Source organism: Neodiprion pinetum, chromosome 2 (assembly GCF_021155775.2).
Source record: "Neodiprion pinetum isolate iyNeoPine1 chromosome 2, iyNeoPine1.2, whole genome shotgun sequence".
Lineage (NCBI taxonomy): Eukaryota > Metazoa > Arthropoda > Insecta > Hymenoptera > Diprionidae > Neodiprion > Neodiprion pinetum.
In genome coordinates this window covers 26,116,282-26,131,944 of record NC_060233.1, presented here as the reverse complement: position 1 = coordinate 26,131,944, position 15,663 = coordinate 26,116,282, and the positions used below count along the sequence as shown (strand labels likewise).

Sequence of the window (15,663 nt, the reverse complement as noted above, 5' to 3'; positions counted from 1 at the left end):
AAAGTTCAAATGCAAAAAAATTTCACAATCTTCGATACCAAAACAAAACAAAATGTTCATTTTCAATGCCGCATATGACGAATGCCTACAATTTTTAACTCTTGTCGGTCTCTACAAAAAAAAAAAAATCGCTCCCAGCGATTCGTCGAGTTTTACTCGATGATTTCGTAACATTAAAATTTTGGGTGCTGGTTTATTCTTCAAAAATTACGGAAACAACTGACTGGCGTCCGGGTTCGTTCGAAAGTACTGATTTTCATTTGAGATTCGACTTACTTCCAAACGAAACGAATCCTGTATTCGTATTCCAGTTTTCACTGGTTTTTCATACTTCTCCTTCTTTTCCTCAATTCCTGGTTATTATTATAGTAAATTTAACGTAATACCCGCTCCCCTTACATTTACATATTATTGGATTATTCCGCGTCGAGCACGAAGGTCGAGCTACGCAACAAATCCACATATTTCCACAATTCTTTCTTATTTTCTCCTCACGTTCTCGCCTTTCTTTTTGCACCCCGCAGAGGGTCGGGTGAAGAAATGCCAACCTGCCTTGGAAATCCGAAGATTTCGCTATGCGCGTGCCAGTCGCTTGTCTCCTCATTCCGAATGCCGAAATAAGATACTATCTCAGGCACGAGTTACAAATTATATCATCGACAAATGAAGAAAGAAAACCAAGTTCCCTCAATTCAGACGGTCTAACTATTCCCTATAAAACGAACCCCGTATCTACACACAATAAGTAAATCGATCATGATAAATCTCGAATCACATATTACCCATTGTTCCCCGAAACTTGTCAAACTTCCTTCTTTTTCGCTTATAATACCACTGCCACGCGAAGCACGTCGAATTCAATGGTTGAAAAATTCATGCACGTTTAGCATGAAATAATAATTATACCAAGACATGATAATACGGGGTAATAGTCCGTTCTACCGACGAATTAGACCCATAGTAAGAAGAAACGAAACCAAAAAAAAAAAAAAAACTTTCGTTTTAGCGGAATAGCTTTCGAAGAAAAGTTCGAGCTATAAAGCATCCCTTACATAGATAAACGTAATGTGTTCACAACCACCATCGCGCACTTGCCCCCGTATACAAAATACGGGGATACGAACACATCCACATTTCTTTTACCGAGAAGTATAATATCTATATGAAAACCTCGGTTATATTGCGTCGGCAAGGGAGAATACACGCGAATATAAACTTAGGTCAATGCGAATGGTTATGTAGCCGCGTCACCGCGTGCGTGAGAGATACGAGGGATGTGTGACACTGACTTTCACTCCCTACCTCCTTGCCTCTCTTTTTCTCTCTCTCTCGCTTGCACAAATTTTTATTTAAACTGAAACAAGAAATACCGTTATAATCTAATTTAATCCCCCCTAGTCAATATTTCGCTAGTATTCGTCTAAAAGTACCAACTGTATATTCGGGTGATTCTTAAAAAGCTAATTTTTGAATTTTGACTGTCTCCCCAACGAATTGCCTCCAAACAATTCGAAACTAATTCCCCAATTTAAAATTTGTTTTTTATCTTGACTCTAACCCGTGCCGCCAGAGGATTTATTTCCCTGTTTAACCCTTTTCAAGGAAACAGTAAATCTCCGAAACAGATTTTGATGAGATTTAATAGAGGCGGGCTTCTTGGATCGCTGATTACGAATCTAGTTTTGAAATTTGGAAATTCAAAATGGTCGTTCCAATGTGACCGTCAAACATCCCAAAAGTCACTTGGTATTGCTACATTGGATCTGCTATTTTGAATTACAAAATTTCGAGGCCGGATTCGTAATCAGACATCTCGGAAACCTATCAAATTTCTTCTAAATCCCTTAGGTAGATTTACTGATCTTTTAGAAAGGGTTAAATGGCAAAGTCAACCCTCTGGCGGCACGGGTTAGAGTTGAGATGAAAAATTGAAAAAATTAGGACATTATTTTTTAATTATTTCGAGCCGATTTGGGGGGTGATTAAAGTCGAAATAAAAAAATGAACTTTTGAAGGACCACCATATTGTACATGGGAATTCATTATTCATGAGTTGTAAACAAAAATATTACATAATCGCACGGCCTCACTGGCATCAATCCTACGATGATATTGTAAGCCATGAAGCATCCCGCATCGGTACACGAACGGAAAGAATTTTAATCAACGAGTAATTGCATTGCGAGTTATATAATATGCACGATACTTGCCCTCTTATTTTATTTCATATCATCGTGCCTACAAAAAGTGGTAAAAAAGTCACGTGTTTCATGTGACCTGAATTCATTTAACTATGTGCTATTTTAATCAAACGAGGTGCATAGCGTTCGAGATTTATCCTCATCTAGTTGAAAGAGGGTAGACGAACAAATTTGAATGAAAAAAAAAGTATATTAATTTGCACTACTATTAAATCGATCCAGTCTTTATGGGGGTTTCCCAGAACAGTAAAAAATTATCATTTTTGGAATGGAATAAAACAGAATGTATTCGAGAGCCAAAGTTTCTGCTTTGAGACCAAAAGAAAAAGTCACAGCAAAAAGCCAAATTTCAATTTATCAAAGATCCGTTCGATAGAAGCTTAGAAGATATATTGACGATTCTAAAGTCTTGGTTTTTGTATTTTGGATATTCCGTTCACCTACAAACGTGGTTACCGTTTTACCGATCGGTTGCCGCAAAGCTCCGCTTAAACAGACATACAGGAGTCGATTTTTGAGATGACTTGAAAAACTTTTTTTGTATTTTACAACGAAAATCCGCAGCTTTCAAATGAATTTTGGTTCACTTCATTTCTACCGCAACTATAGATCAGTCAAATGTGACGCAAATGCAGAAGAAAAATTTTTTGAGAAAATCTTCCGCTGTAACATCGGCAATAATATGGAAAGCTCTGCCTCTTGAATTCCTGTATTGCTTTTAATCAAAATTCAACCATCATTCAACCCTTTAAAGACCGGACTACAAGATCTCGTACGAAAATAATATTTCGAAGTTGGTTTCACGTTCATTTTCAAGGCGTTCCTAGGCGCGAAATTAGAATACTGACGGTACAAGTAGCTACACTGACGGAACTTAACTTTTACTATCTAAGAATTTCTGAATAGCGTTTTGAGTTCGTGGATCACCAGTGACTCGTTACACTGAGAAAAATTTCATTTGTTATAGTAACTAGAAAAATTCAGTAAAACAGGTATCGTTGAAAAAAACTCTTCGAATATTGTTGGAATTACGTAAAACGAGGTACGCGTAACTATTTTGCGCTATTTTCGATCCATTTTTGGTAATTGCAACGCAAAATCAGTTTGTGAGGTTTACTCTAATTTTTTAGTTGAACAAGGCTTTGAAATCAATTTATTGTTGCACAAGCATTAAATTTTCGCAACAGTTGCAAGAAAATGTAGCAACAGTGATCGTAATGTTAAAGAATAGTAACGGATACCAGACTTTCCAGTAACAGCTAGAAAACTAATTTTCATTTTCTACCTCGAACTATATCTTTCGATTCTGATAAAAAATGAAAATAGTCAAAGACTGAGCGGCAACCGGAACTAAAAAATCCTTTCAGTGTAATCTCTAAAGGCTTGTTAACAAGCCCTCAGTAGAGTAACAAGCATACGATAAAATCATTATGAAAACGTTATCTTTGCGGTACAACTCGAGTTGTAATTATAATTAGTTTAGGCAAAGAACTTGGAATTATATATGTCGTAAGTATTTGTCTATAATTCATTATCCTGTGTGTGAACCTGCGATCTAATACCGGTACAACGAATACAGTCCTATTGTAGAATAAATTTATATCTATCTATGTATCTGCCAATCTAATCTGATGAAAGGACCTACGCCCTTGGATAAAATTATACGTATACGACTTAGGCCTGTAAACGAACCCACGTATATGTACGCAGATACGTTATACGTTTCGAGTTCCGCTGGCTGATCGCTCCGATATTAACGCCAGGAATAATTGTCATGCAGGATAACACGCACAGTGTTCTACCCGAACTCGCATTAACTATACGTCAAATGTTCGCCGCGTGGTGTATTTATTCTTTTTTTTTCTTCATTTATATATACATACAATGTGTTTTATCAAGTGAAACCAGAATTTTTTAAACTAACATATCGTTCTTTTTGCTATGTTTAATCACCAGATTTGGCAAATTCAACTTTCTTTCTTCATACGTGTATGCACTGCTGTCAATTTATAAAACTACATACTGTATATTATTTAATTTTCCTGTTTTATTTTCTTTCTATTACGAGGGCTGGCATGCGTTTTATTTTATGTGCACGATATTTCACAGTGACAAAGGAATGATTCGATATAACTTTTGGCATGTTTCGTTAGAAGTTAGCGCCTCTCGTACCGGAAAGATCGATAAAAATTATCAGCTGTAGTTGCGGATTTGCTAATCTAGGTAAAATCGAGAGTCTAACTTCCTCTGCTGTCGTTGTCGAAGTTCCTTTGTGGAAATAGACGAATATACCGAGTGTCGAAGGTATATTAGCAAAGAAACGAAGAATCAGTTATGTCACCAAATGGTCATCGTCGAGTTAATAAACGTCTCTCGGTATTCGAAATCTATGTAGTACTGGAAGCTTTCCTGGACGAACTGTCCTTTTCATATCCAACAACTTTTTTCTACTTCATGAAAATGGAACCGAGGGGCTATCCGAGAGCCTCTGAAAAATTTTGTTTAATTGCGAACACGACAACGTTTTTTATTCAAGTCTTGTGAAGTTGTAAGTCTCGCATCACACAAACTACACTTGTGAATTAATTGGTGCATGTTATTTTGCGTGAAATGACAAAGTTGAATTTTTAAAATTGTTCGAAAATAATAATAGAACGATAATGGTATCGTGCAATTTTCGTTGATTTCCAGTGTATGAAGTGATTTTTAATTTTACTCCCGATTTTCAATGTTACTCCCGATTTTCAACGATTTTCCATCAGCGTTCTGATTGATATTCAATGTTTTGTAGTGACTGCTAGTCATTTCTTGTGATTCTTACTTTTCATTGCGTTTGGTGAAAAGTAAAACGTATTGGCTTTGGTCTAAAATTGATAGAAAATTTTATAAAAATCACTATGATGCAAATAAAATACTGCAATAAGGAAGAGTTTCATAAGAAATAAAAGAAACACGTTATGAAGAAATAAAAATTTAAACGCCATAAGATTTGGACCATACTTGATGGTAATTACACTAATTGGATTGCTTAGTGTGGTGATGAAAAGTACCACATAAAATACTATCCTTACGGCTTATTTATTCGTCATATGATGTGACGATCTAATTTAAAACCCACATATAACTGTAAATTACCTATAGAATATAAGAAAATTATTGAACATTAACAGAAATAACACGATGAGACAGAAATCAATTAACATCAATTGAAATCACGCACACTTGATATCCAAACAAATGTACAACAATGACGCAAACGCTATTAACCAGTAGATGTCGACACCGAATCATATTTTTGTCGCGCCCGCGTTGTAAGACGTCGTATATTTGGCACTGGGCTGAAACTGAAAGCTCATGAAATTTCACCCATTAAGCTTACGCCCAGAGCCAACACAGCGCCAGATACAACTTACCCCTTCGTTCATGCCTCTGGTACACGCATACAATCCCCCCCCCCTATAAGGGTACCTACTGCCTAGAGATGAAGGCCGCTTAACACCTGTGCTCAAGCACGCCAAGGCGCCGGCCCACCACCCTCCCTTCGAGCCATTAGCCCCTGCATCCCCCCCTCGTTCCTCAGGGACTGACTTATGACGGTGCCGCAGAGGCTCGAGTGAGTTACCCCGTCGATGGTAATCTACGGGGGCGGTATAGGTTACCTGGGGTGGTTGCCGAGGCTAGATCCCGTCTTCGTATACCTACCCAAACTCGGCAACACCCCGACGTGGAACCTCCCCGACGATGCTTCCCGTCTTATCTTGGGGGGCGCAACCTACCCGCACCTCGGCCTCGTGGAGAGGGAGAAAAATGTCGGTGCACTTATCAGCTACCCTGTCTTCAAACCTGTTCGACGAGATACCGAACAACTATATCTGCAGGCGCACGAAGGCGGAGTAACGCTGGCAGTCGACCCTACCGATCGCGCGTCCTGTAATACCTTTGAGTTTCATTTCGCAAAGGACAAAGGGAAAGCTCGTTGGAACAAAGTTGATGGCGGGTGAACGATTAACTCTTTGACGGACGTCTGGCGACGCCCTTCCATTGAAGTCTCCCTCATTTACATACCAACCCGTTGCAAATCGATTCGTAGAACACTTAAGAGGTCCACGAGCTTTTAATACTGCTTTTCTCAACTCTCCAGATTAAAATTCATATTTTTTCAATTTCACTAGATCATGGTCAGGGCGGCAATCAGTAATCCTCGATGATAAATTCTCACATGATCGCAATATGATCATAGAAGAGGGCTGCCATAAACGGGAGATTTTCAAATAAACGCCGCAATATGTTGAGCTGCCTACCACATAGGGGAATAAATATCGGTATGGGTAGGTAGCGCGACTAAAGTCCTTGCGAATGAGCTGGAACTGCTCACTTTGTGCGGATTTGGCCAAGTTGTTGTTTCGCTGTTTATAACGTACGCTTAAGTGATCAGTGATCGCGTTCCGGAATCGCGATTATATGACTCGACTTGACTAAAGTGATGATGACTCAGTAGGTCTGTTTTACCGATTTTTATTCCCCTTAGGTCTGGGCAACCCCACATACTCCGACGTTTACTTGGAAACACGCTGTATTATGTTTTATTCTCATTACCAAGCTTGCGATTGAGTCGACAATCTTATTGGCACATTTTCGGGATAAGAACAGTGGCCCATCCAAATTACAGCCGAATCATTTCAGCGGTTCGACTGGAATCAGCTCACGAGAAATCCGTGCTCACATACATTCACTTCTGAAAATGCTTAGCAAACTTTTTCTTGAGTGCTAAAACTTGCTTCCTAGATAATTGTAGGTTTTTTTTTCGATCCGATGTTTTATGCGTCGACAAACGAACAAGTTATAGTAAAGTAATAAGTAATAATAATAAGACCAACGTGCAAAACGGTATATCTCGCAAACAGCTTCCGTAAATTGATTTATTACAAAAACCGAGGGACATTTCTAAAAAAAACTCCGAGCTTCCGACAACGCCACATCGCGTCTAAAACGTCAAATGTCGTGAAGTTCGTGAGCATATCCAATGATACTCAAGTACATATTTGGTTTGAAAATGATTCAAGTTTTTTACAATGTATATTAATTTGACAGTGTTTTTACGGATTCAAATTTCTAACATCTAATGGCAACCCTGAAAATTCCAACGTAAAGTTAAAAAAACTCATTTCTTAAAACTTATCGCTTATCCATGTACCTAATACTTGAATTTTACTGTTTAGCGTTTTACTAGCGTTATGCTCTCTTCCCATAAGGTGAAACATGTATGGTAAGAGGTTATAACTTTAAAATCCGTTTGGAAAATACAATAAATTCCTTCTTCGGAATACATTTTCTAAAAACAGAAACGTTGCAACGAGAAGATGAATTATACGAAAGAAGTTATAAAATGAACGGAATGGAGAATGCATTCGATTCTCAACGAGTGAAAAAAAAATCGTCCCCGTTTACGAATTTCTTCAAAGTCCCTAAAAAATTGTCATCCCGAGCTAATCTTACCTTTTTCCTGTGAAGTGGCTTGGCTTTATAGAGCATGAAATAAATTGTAACGAGGGTTCAGAAAGGTCGGCCGAAACGTCGATTGGTGACTTCTTTGATTTCGACCTAATCGCTAAGAGGAGACCCTTCGGTGTATCGTAGTGAACGTTTGCATGGTGAATGCTCATTGAAAAGGGTTCGGCAAAGGCTTTCGCGAAGAGTATTTCCGATCATGGCTCCCATTTTCCGCGCTCTCCGCAGTTGTCTCTTAGCCATATCCACAAGACGAACAGAGCCGCCTCCTCCGCATCCGTCTTTCGGATTCGTAAACATATTTTCCATTGGAATATTTGTGTTTTACTTACGAGAGAAACAGGAAAAACGAAGAGGGTGCCTCGAACGTGCATCCTGCTCGCGCCCTGCGTTCGCCTACGTAATATTAAATCTTCCAAGGCAGACATTTCAATATTCGTTCAGAAGTTTGCAAGAACGGCTGCTGTAGCATCCACGGGCAGGAATATAACTCAACTATCAGTTTTACCTTTTTTTCTGCTTTTCAGTTGTTGTTGTCACCTTGGTACGTACAATGATTCCTATCTCGGCCGCCATGTTGAACTTGGTTAGTTGAATATAAAAACATTTCCGCAATCTTTGAAAATATCTTCACAGCTCCGATATTGGGTTATAGTTTAATAATGCAGTTGGTCCGAAACGATTTTTCACCCTCCACAGAACACCGAACTTTGTTTATAATAATTCAGTCTGCAAAGACCGTTGAGGAGGTACCCTAGTCGATTTCAACGTTGTCGTATATATCTCCAAGGATTGGAGTCCACAAATTTTAAATGCAAAAAAATCCTCAATAGCCGCATTCTATACGCAATTCTAAACAAAAACATTCGAATGCATTCTCATTTGAGGAAGAAATAAAGAAATGGCATGGATTCTACGAAATTGCAATAGTAAATTCGTAGAATTCATGCCATTTCCTTATTTCTTCCTCAATCGAAAATGCATTCGAGTGTTTTTGTTCAGAATTGCGTATAGAATGGGGCCGTTAAGCCCTTTTTCGCGTTTCAGATACGTGGACTTTGATATTTCGAGATATACACGTCAACGTCGAAGTAAAGACATCGCAAGGTTGTTCCAATGGTACGAAAAAATCCTCATATACGTATGCATAGATAGAATTTCTTTTTGTAAAACGGATAGCTGCTCCTTGACGTTGACCGTTGCCTACTCGAAGGTGCGATATGCAAGCCCCTTGACAACGAACACCATTACAAATGATACGACACAGTGCCGGTATCGCAGGGCGGTACCAGCCAAGCACTCCATCACTGGGCGAACAAAGTCACTATCATTGCGGATCGGAATACGTTATGGTAGACAACCGGTATAATTTGCCGTGACTTGGTACTAATGTAATGACTCTTTTCTTCGCGAAACACAACCATTATATTCTAATTAGAGAAATAATTAAGTCGCAATTAGTAAGCTGCCGTTGTACGTCATAAATAATTAATGACGAAACACGCGAAGGGTCGCCCAGGGGGTGAGCGGCCGGGGGAGGCTGGTAACGGTGCTGGTTTAACCAAGATTATAATTATATACCCCCACCGTTGACAGATAGGAAAATATTGCGAGATAACAATATCTATGTATACAGCGTATGAACGCAGGCATCGAGCCGAAAAGAGGATATTTTTTGCTGCTTCGTCCCCCCGGGGATCGATATGAAACCTTGCGCGATTCTTATTTTTTAATTTATGTTTCACTTTTCCACGTCGCGGAGACGAGCCAAAGTAATTTAATCAACTCCATCCTCGGTATCCCCTCGAACGCTTGGTCCCTTGGTCGCTGCGATAAAACACGAAATTTCGAAGAGCGTTAATAACTCGACATTTCAACCTAATCCCATCATTAGCTCTTACTATGTATTTTTTTCCCCCCCTCTTGCTTTTTTCTTTATTCTTTTCCTCCGCTCTCTTTATCTTGACAGTTATTTCGATGAACGCTTGGCGGAGAACGCTATGAAGTATTTGACAAGAGAGAAAAAAAAAAAAAAAAGTATAAAGAGAAGAAGACTCACCCTCATTTTCTGAAACGCGGTAATCTGTTTAAGCGCCTTACCACGCCATTCGACAACTTTTTTTTTTTTTTTTCTTTATCCCTTCTAACCCATCAACCCCAAGTTTTCGGTGTCGTTTGCTTTTTAATACTGCCGGTACAGGCTGACCCATTATTGTCTGATGAAATCCCTACTCAAATTCAGTCAGGTTTTCCTTTATTTATGTGAAAAACGTAATCACTTTTCGATCTCCACAGGAGTAGATCAATTCTTCAAAAGATTAGTACCGAATCTTCACGAGCTCGGTAAAACCCCTGACAAGTTCTTACACGCTTTGTTATTTCCATACCCTAGTACCAATCAATGCAACAATAACTGTAGCGCAAACCTTAAATATTACATCCGTCTTGCAAATATATTACGAAAAATTTATCTCTTCCGATTGTCACGGTTTCTTTTTCACTCATAGAATTACCATCTATCGTATAATAATGTGAATTGAGTTGCAATTACAGTACACAAAATTTGTACCGAAGATGTACCGATTGGTGTAATGATAAAATTGCGAGAACGTTAAAGAAGAAAATAAGCAAAACTATTACTACTTTACCGGAGAATCCTGAAAAAAATATGTACCAGCTATAGCAAAGTCTTGTCACGAATAGCTGCCACCTAAATATTGTGACTTGATTTCAGGAGCTCTTCAGATCACTGGATCCCAAGTTGAGGATCAGGGGAAATACGAATGCGTCGCAAACAATTCTGTGGGTACGGAATACTCCAAGTCTACTCTGCTCTACGTCAAAAGTAAGTTAGAAGAACGACTGACCCAGGGCTGCAGGGTGTACTTAATGCTTATACCGATATTCGTGCTTGATTAATTCACACCGTACATTTATCAATTATCCAGTTCGTCGTGTATCTCCCCAATTCTCCATACCTCCGCCTGCGGTGAACGACGTTGTTCTCGGCGCGTCTTTGAACATCACGTGTGTGGCTTTTGGCGCCCCGATGCCATACGTCAAATGGCGTAAAGATCCAGCCACCGATTTGACCCCCGAGGACAACCTGCCTATCGGGAAGAACGTACTCTACTTAACCGATATTCAAGAGAGCTCGAACTACACTTGCATTGCTGCCAGCGATCTGGGAATCATTGAAGCTGGAACTATGGTCAAAGTGCAATGTGAGTTAACAGAACTGCTGAGCTTTTGGAATAAGACGAACTAATGCTTCAACGAAGCAAATTCATTTCAACTACTTGGAATGGCAACTAGTTTTCTTTTTCTGGGTCTAAACAAGAACCGATCCCACTTTCAGGAACATGCTTTTATAACCAGTTATTCTAAGTAGGTACCCTAATATTTCAACTGTGAATGTTTCCGACATGTCTTCAACTTTAAACGATAACTAGACTAATCTAAGAATGATTCGACTAGGCCGCCATGATTTTGCTTTGTGAGAAGCTGGCAAGAAACAGTTACACCAATCCGCAACACTTGAGATGAATTTTTCATTTCTCGAGTATAATATAAATTTTGCGAATAACGTCTGTGGAATGTTTCTCATCTTATGCGTAGCTCTGCCAGTGCCACCGGAAAATATCCAAGTATCTGACATCACGGCAACGTCTGTTAAACTGACTTGGTCCTACAAGGGACCCGACGAGTTACAGTACTACGTAATCCAGCATAAACCCAAGCATGCCAACCAGGCTTATTCTGAGATTTCCGGAATCACAACCATGTACTATCACGTGCGAAGTCTCAGCCCCTACACAGAGTACGAGCTCATCGTCATTGCCGTCAATAACATCGGACGTGGTCCCCCCAGTGCGCCAGCGATTGTTACAACGGGTGAAACAAGTCAGTATTAACACGATGCTCTCTTATAACCAATCACCATTCTTCGATCAAAGCTCGTTTCAGCAGTAAGAATTAAGAAGAGAACAAACGGTAAGAAGGCGGGTGGATTTTTTCACCGGAAGTAAATTCGGTATTTGAAAATCACTTTTCATTCATGTTGAATTTAGCTATTTTCACGTGAAATTTGCTTTAACTTTTTTAATTCGATGTATCCGGTTCGCAATTTCGCGGTCAGTTTCGTTTTCACCGAATGAAATACCTCAGACACGTCGTACGAAAGTATTTTTGCAATTTCACACGGAGACCTCGATTATTGTTTCATTCAACGTGAGAGTACTCCGTTACCTTTACGGGATTATAAACGGTTGAAGTGTACCTTGAGATGGAAAAAATCGATCCGTCTTACCGGTTAATGTTTTTTAAGGAGCTACACCAACGATCAAAGGCTCTAACTGCAGCTACCACTGCTGTAGTGCCTATAATCCGTGACCTATACGTTTATATTTACAGCGATAGCACAGCCGCAAAACAAAATTTGACGAGAGTCATGTTTATTTTACACTTGTTTGCATATGTGTATAGCGATTAGGGAATTGGCATGAGTAATAACGTTAATTATGTCATGTCGCACTGAATGCGATGAATTATCAATATACGTGTATACATCCAGGAAACGTCGGGGTGTATAAAGACTGTGTATTCGAACAAACGAATCGATATCCTGCTTGGCATCCATCCGTCAGTTATTCAAGTGACTAAAAAACTTCACGTTGGCCTAATATTTTTGTTGGAAAATTATTTAATGCTGCACTCTTTATTACCGTATAACATAACTTTATTGTTACTTTCGTCAGTAGCAAATGTGATTAACGCGCATTATTCACGATCGCGCCTCAAAGCATATTCGCCTTGAACGATAATAATCATCGTATCATAACGCGGTCCATCGTCAATTTTCACATCTCGGATTCTGTGTCATCGTTAAAAAATATTGCGGACGGTCGGAAATTTGAGAAATAATATTTTTCTAAAGTAAATTGTTTGAAATTTAGTTTTTGCACCTAGCTAGATTTTTGCACCAACATGATGAAATGTTTTTGTAATATTTTTTGAGGGTACTTTGACATTTTTTCATGCTGTCCATGGTCTCGAACCGCTCGCTTGGCCTTGGACACTTTGATCCATGTAAGTCTGAAAGAATTTTCACTATCCCTCATCTCCTGGTCACCTATTCGTCGCACTTTGCTGTATTTTTAAAAAAGTTGTTTTTGAAGTTGGCTTTTTTCCATTACAAAACTCGTCAATCTCTTCATTTTTCTGTCAGTAACGGAATGAGAATACTTAAGGAAAAAGAAAGGAACGCTGCATAGCAACGTTCGTGTACAATATTTTGGACTTTTCTCAATTCTTAACACTTTGATGTTTTTGTAATCACAATCTACCGATAATAAGTATGTGTGTTCACTGTTTATGTGTGTAAGCAAACCCGTTGAAAATCTCTGCACTTCCAAAAACCACCTCATAATTCTTGAAAAAAAAAAAAAATATTAATAAATCATTGAACTGGTAGTAATCGATAATATTTTTGCATTTGCCATTGCCGTAGCGGAATCGACATATGGAGGTGCCAGTAAGTAACTATGTACTAAGTGTGTCAGTAGAAAAACGTAAAAAAAAACATGTTTTATTGCTCGAAATGTGTGATTTTTTTTTTTTTTATGTTTCATCTAGGACTGTTCTTGTGATCTTTAACAGTAACAGTTTGTAATATGATGTATACGACGTCTATTTACTTTTTATAATCCTTTACAGAAATCTCGGCTCGATTATACAAACTATCACAAAGCACGCGTTACCATTTTGTGTTTTGTTTCTCACTTTTGTGCAATTACTAACCGGAGCATAGTCGTTGATATTTTTTAATTCGTATGATTACCATACCATACTGTATCATCTAGAGTAAAATAACACGTCAAATTCATGGTGTTTCCAGAACCGGGAACCGCACCCCGCAACGTTCAGGTTCGGCCGCTGAGCTCGAGCACGATGGTCATTCAATGGGATGAGCCAGAGACACCCAACGGTCAAGTAACGGTTAGTCTTTTTCATTAAAAAATCGTTTCAAATCACACACAAGTACCTCTCTCAAATAGTTTAATAATCGTTATACTCTAAAAAAAAAAAAAAAAAAAAAAAATTATTGAATTTCAATGTCACAAGCCCAACCAAAGTGAACATAGTTAATACATGATAAGCTATCCTAAAGATGCTTGAAAAATTTGATTATCTCTAGAGGGTTACCATTCCCAAAGTCATCTGTACACTGTAAAAAAAATTTTTGTGAAGTTAATTAAAACCACATGAAATTGCGTAAAGTCCTAGAGTAGGTTGGAGTCACGTAAAGTCACGTGAAATTTTCTAAAGTCATGTAAAGCCAGCTGAAGACACGGAATCCTGAAGGTCCGAAATCAGTGTACACCCAACTTCAGAAGTGGTTACCCTCTCCGCTTATCTTCATTTATCTTTTTCCTGCATCCGTTAGCTTCCATTTTGTCTAGAGTTCGTTGTAATAGGAAGCTATTGTCGATCCATCAATTCAAACGAGACAGTATTTTCTATTCGTGATGTAAAATCCGTGGAGAACAATGTGACAAACACGGTGTCTAGTAACCGAGCGATTTCCTTATACCGATCAGGGGTACAAAGTCTACTACACGACGGATTCGAACCAGCAAATGGCATCCTGGCTCTCCCAAATGGTAGACAACAACCAGTTGACTACTATTTCTGACCTCACTCCGCACACCATCTATACGATCAGAGTTCAGGCACTGACTAGTGTCGGTCCAGGACCTCTGAGCACTCCGGTTCAAGTGAAAACACAACAAGGCGTGCCCAGTCAGCCAAACATGCTGCGAGCGACTGAAATTGGGGAGACCAGCGTAACGCTCCAATGGAGTAAACCGGCTCATAGCGGAGAAAACATTCTTAGCTATGAGCTTTACTGGAACGATACTTACGCAAAGGTATGTTGAGGGGTCGCAGTTGGCGATGCTCGTTAGATTTCTCATTTTCTCCAATCTTGCGAATTACCGTATCTTACAATTACTGCAACTTATTCATGGTGATTTCCCGGCACCTAGGAGAAGCACCATCGAAGAATACCGATCGGTGAAACTTATACACTGACCGGGTTGTACCCGAATACTCTCTACTACGTTTGGCTGGCAGCTAGAAGCCAGAGAGGTGAAGGTGCCACGACTAGCCCTTATCCTGTTCGCACCAAACAGTACGGTAAGCCCTAAAACCAACGAAACATGCTGCGAGGAATGCCGGATCAGCTTACCGGCCCCGTTACTCGTCAAAATATAACGACAATTCCACGACAAGGTTTTATTTTGATGAGGAACTGGGCATTGTAAGTGGCACAACAGGTAGGAGGTACTTAGCACCCGCTAGATGCTCCCGCAAGTAGCTTAAGCTACGAATTATGTCATAGCTACCAATTGAAATATGAGAGTTAAAAAGGAATTGTTTTCTTAAAGAGGACAAGGAGAAAGACGAAAAAAAGAGAAAAAAAAATGAGAAAAAAAAACATCAGTGTGGGAGAGTGAGAATGACTGCATGTGTTGCAAAAACGTTTTTGGATGCCATTTTATATATATATACGTATATACATATATATAAATTGCACTTATGCACTGCATTGATATATGTGTGCATTTTGGGCACCTTTTTATTATAAATAAATTTATAATTTAGGTTCGTTACCTTGGTTTTTCGTTTAAAAATGATGACTGAATAATCGTTATTCACCATTAGGCAACTTCTAATCGACATATTCTTCAAAGTGTTCAAGGATTTTCATTTATTCATTCTCCTTAGTATTAACTTTCAAATTTTATTAACCTTTGGTAGCCACTGTTGATTCTTGGATAAAGAGTAATTGTCACAGGTTTTCGAAAGGCAAGTCAATATTTACCGCAATAATAGTCATTAATCATCTGCATGGGGCAACACTTGCTTTACACACATGCATTTTCGAATCTTC

At 39.0% G+C, this 15,663-nt stretch overlaps 1 protein-coding gene across 8 annotated transcripts in view; it reads left to right on the top strand.

Annotated features, from left to right (window-relative positions):
• Positions 1–15,663, top strand: part of Lar (tyrosine-protein phosphatase Lar) — a 464,266-nt gene that overhangs the window by 431,143 nt on the left and 17,460 nt on the right. For 4 of the 8 annotated variants that reach the window (XM_069133249.1, XM_069133251.1, XM_046613984.2 and 1 more), the window contains 7 exons: positions 10,444–10,554; positions 10,658–10,933; positions 11,328–11,612; positions 13,219–13,242; positions 13,606–13,706; positions 14,309–14,638; positions 14,756–14,906. In XM_069133249.1, the coding sequence (XP_068989350.1) occupies positions 10,444–10,554; positions 10,658–10,933; positions 11,328–11,612; positions 13,219–13,242; positions 13,606–13,706; positions 14,309–14,638; positions 14,756–14,906 (1,278 nt within the window). Of the gene's footprint in view, positions 1–10,443; positions 10,555–10,657; positions 10,934–11,327; positions 11,613–11,642; positions 12,798–13,218; positions 13,243–13,605; positions 13,707–14,308; positions 14,639–14,755; positions 14,907–15,663 lie in introns of those variants that run through there. The other 4 variants (XM_046613986.2, XM_046613980.2, XM_069133250.1 and 1 more) reach the window with 2 other exon arrangements.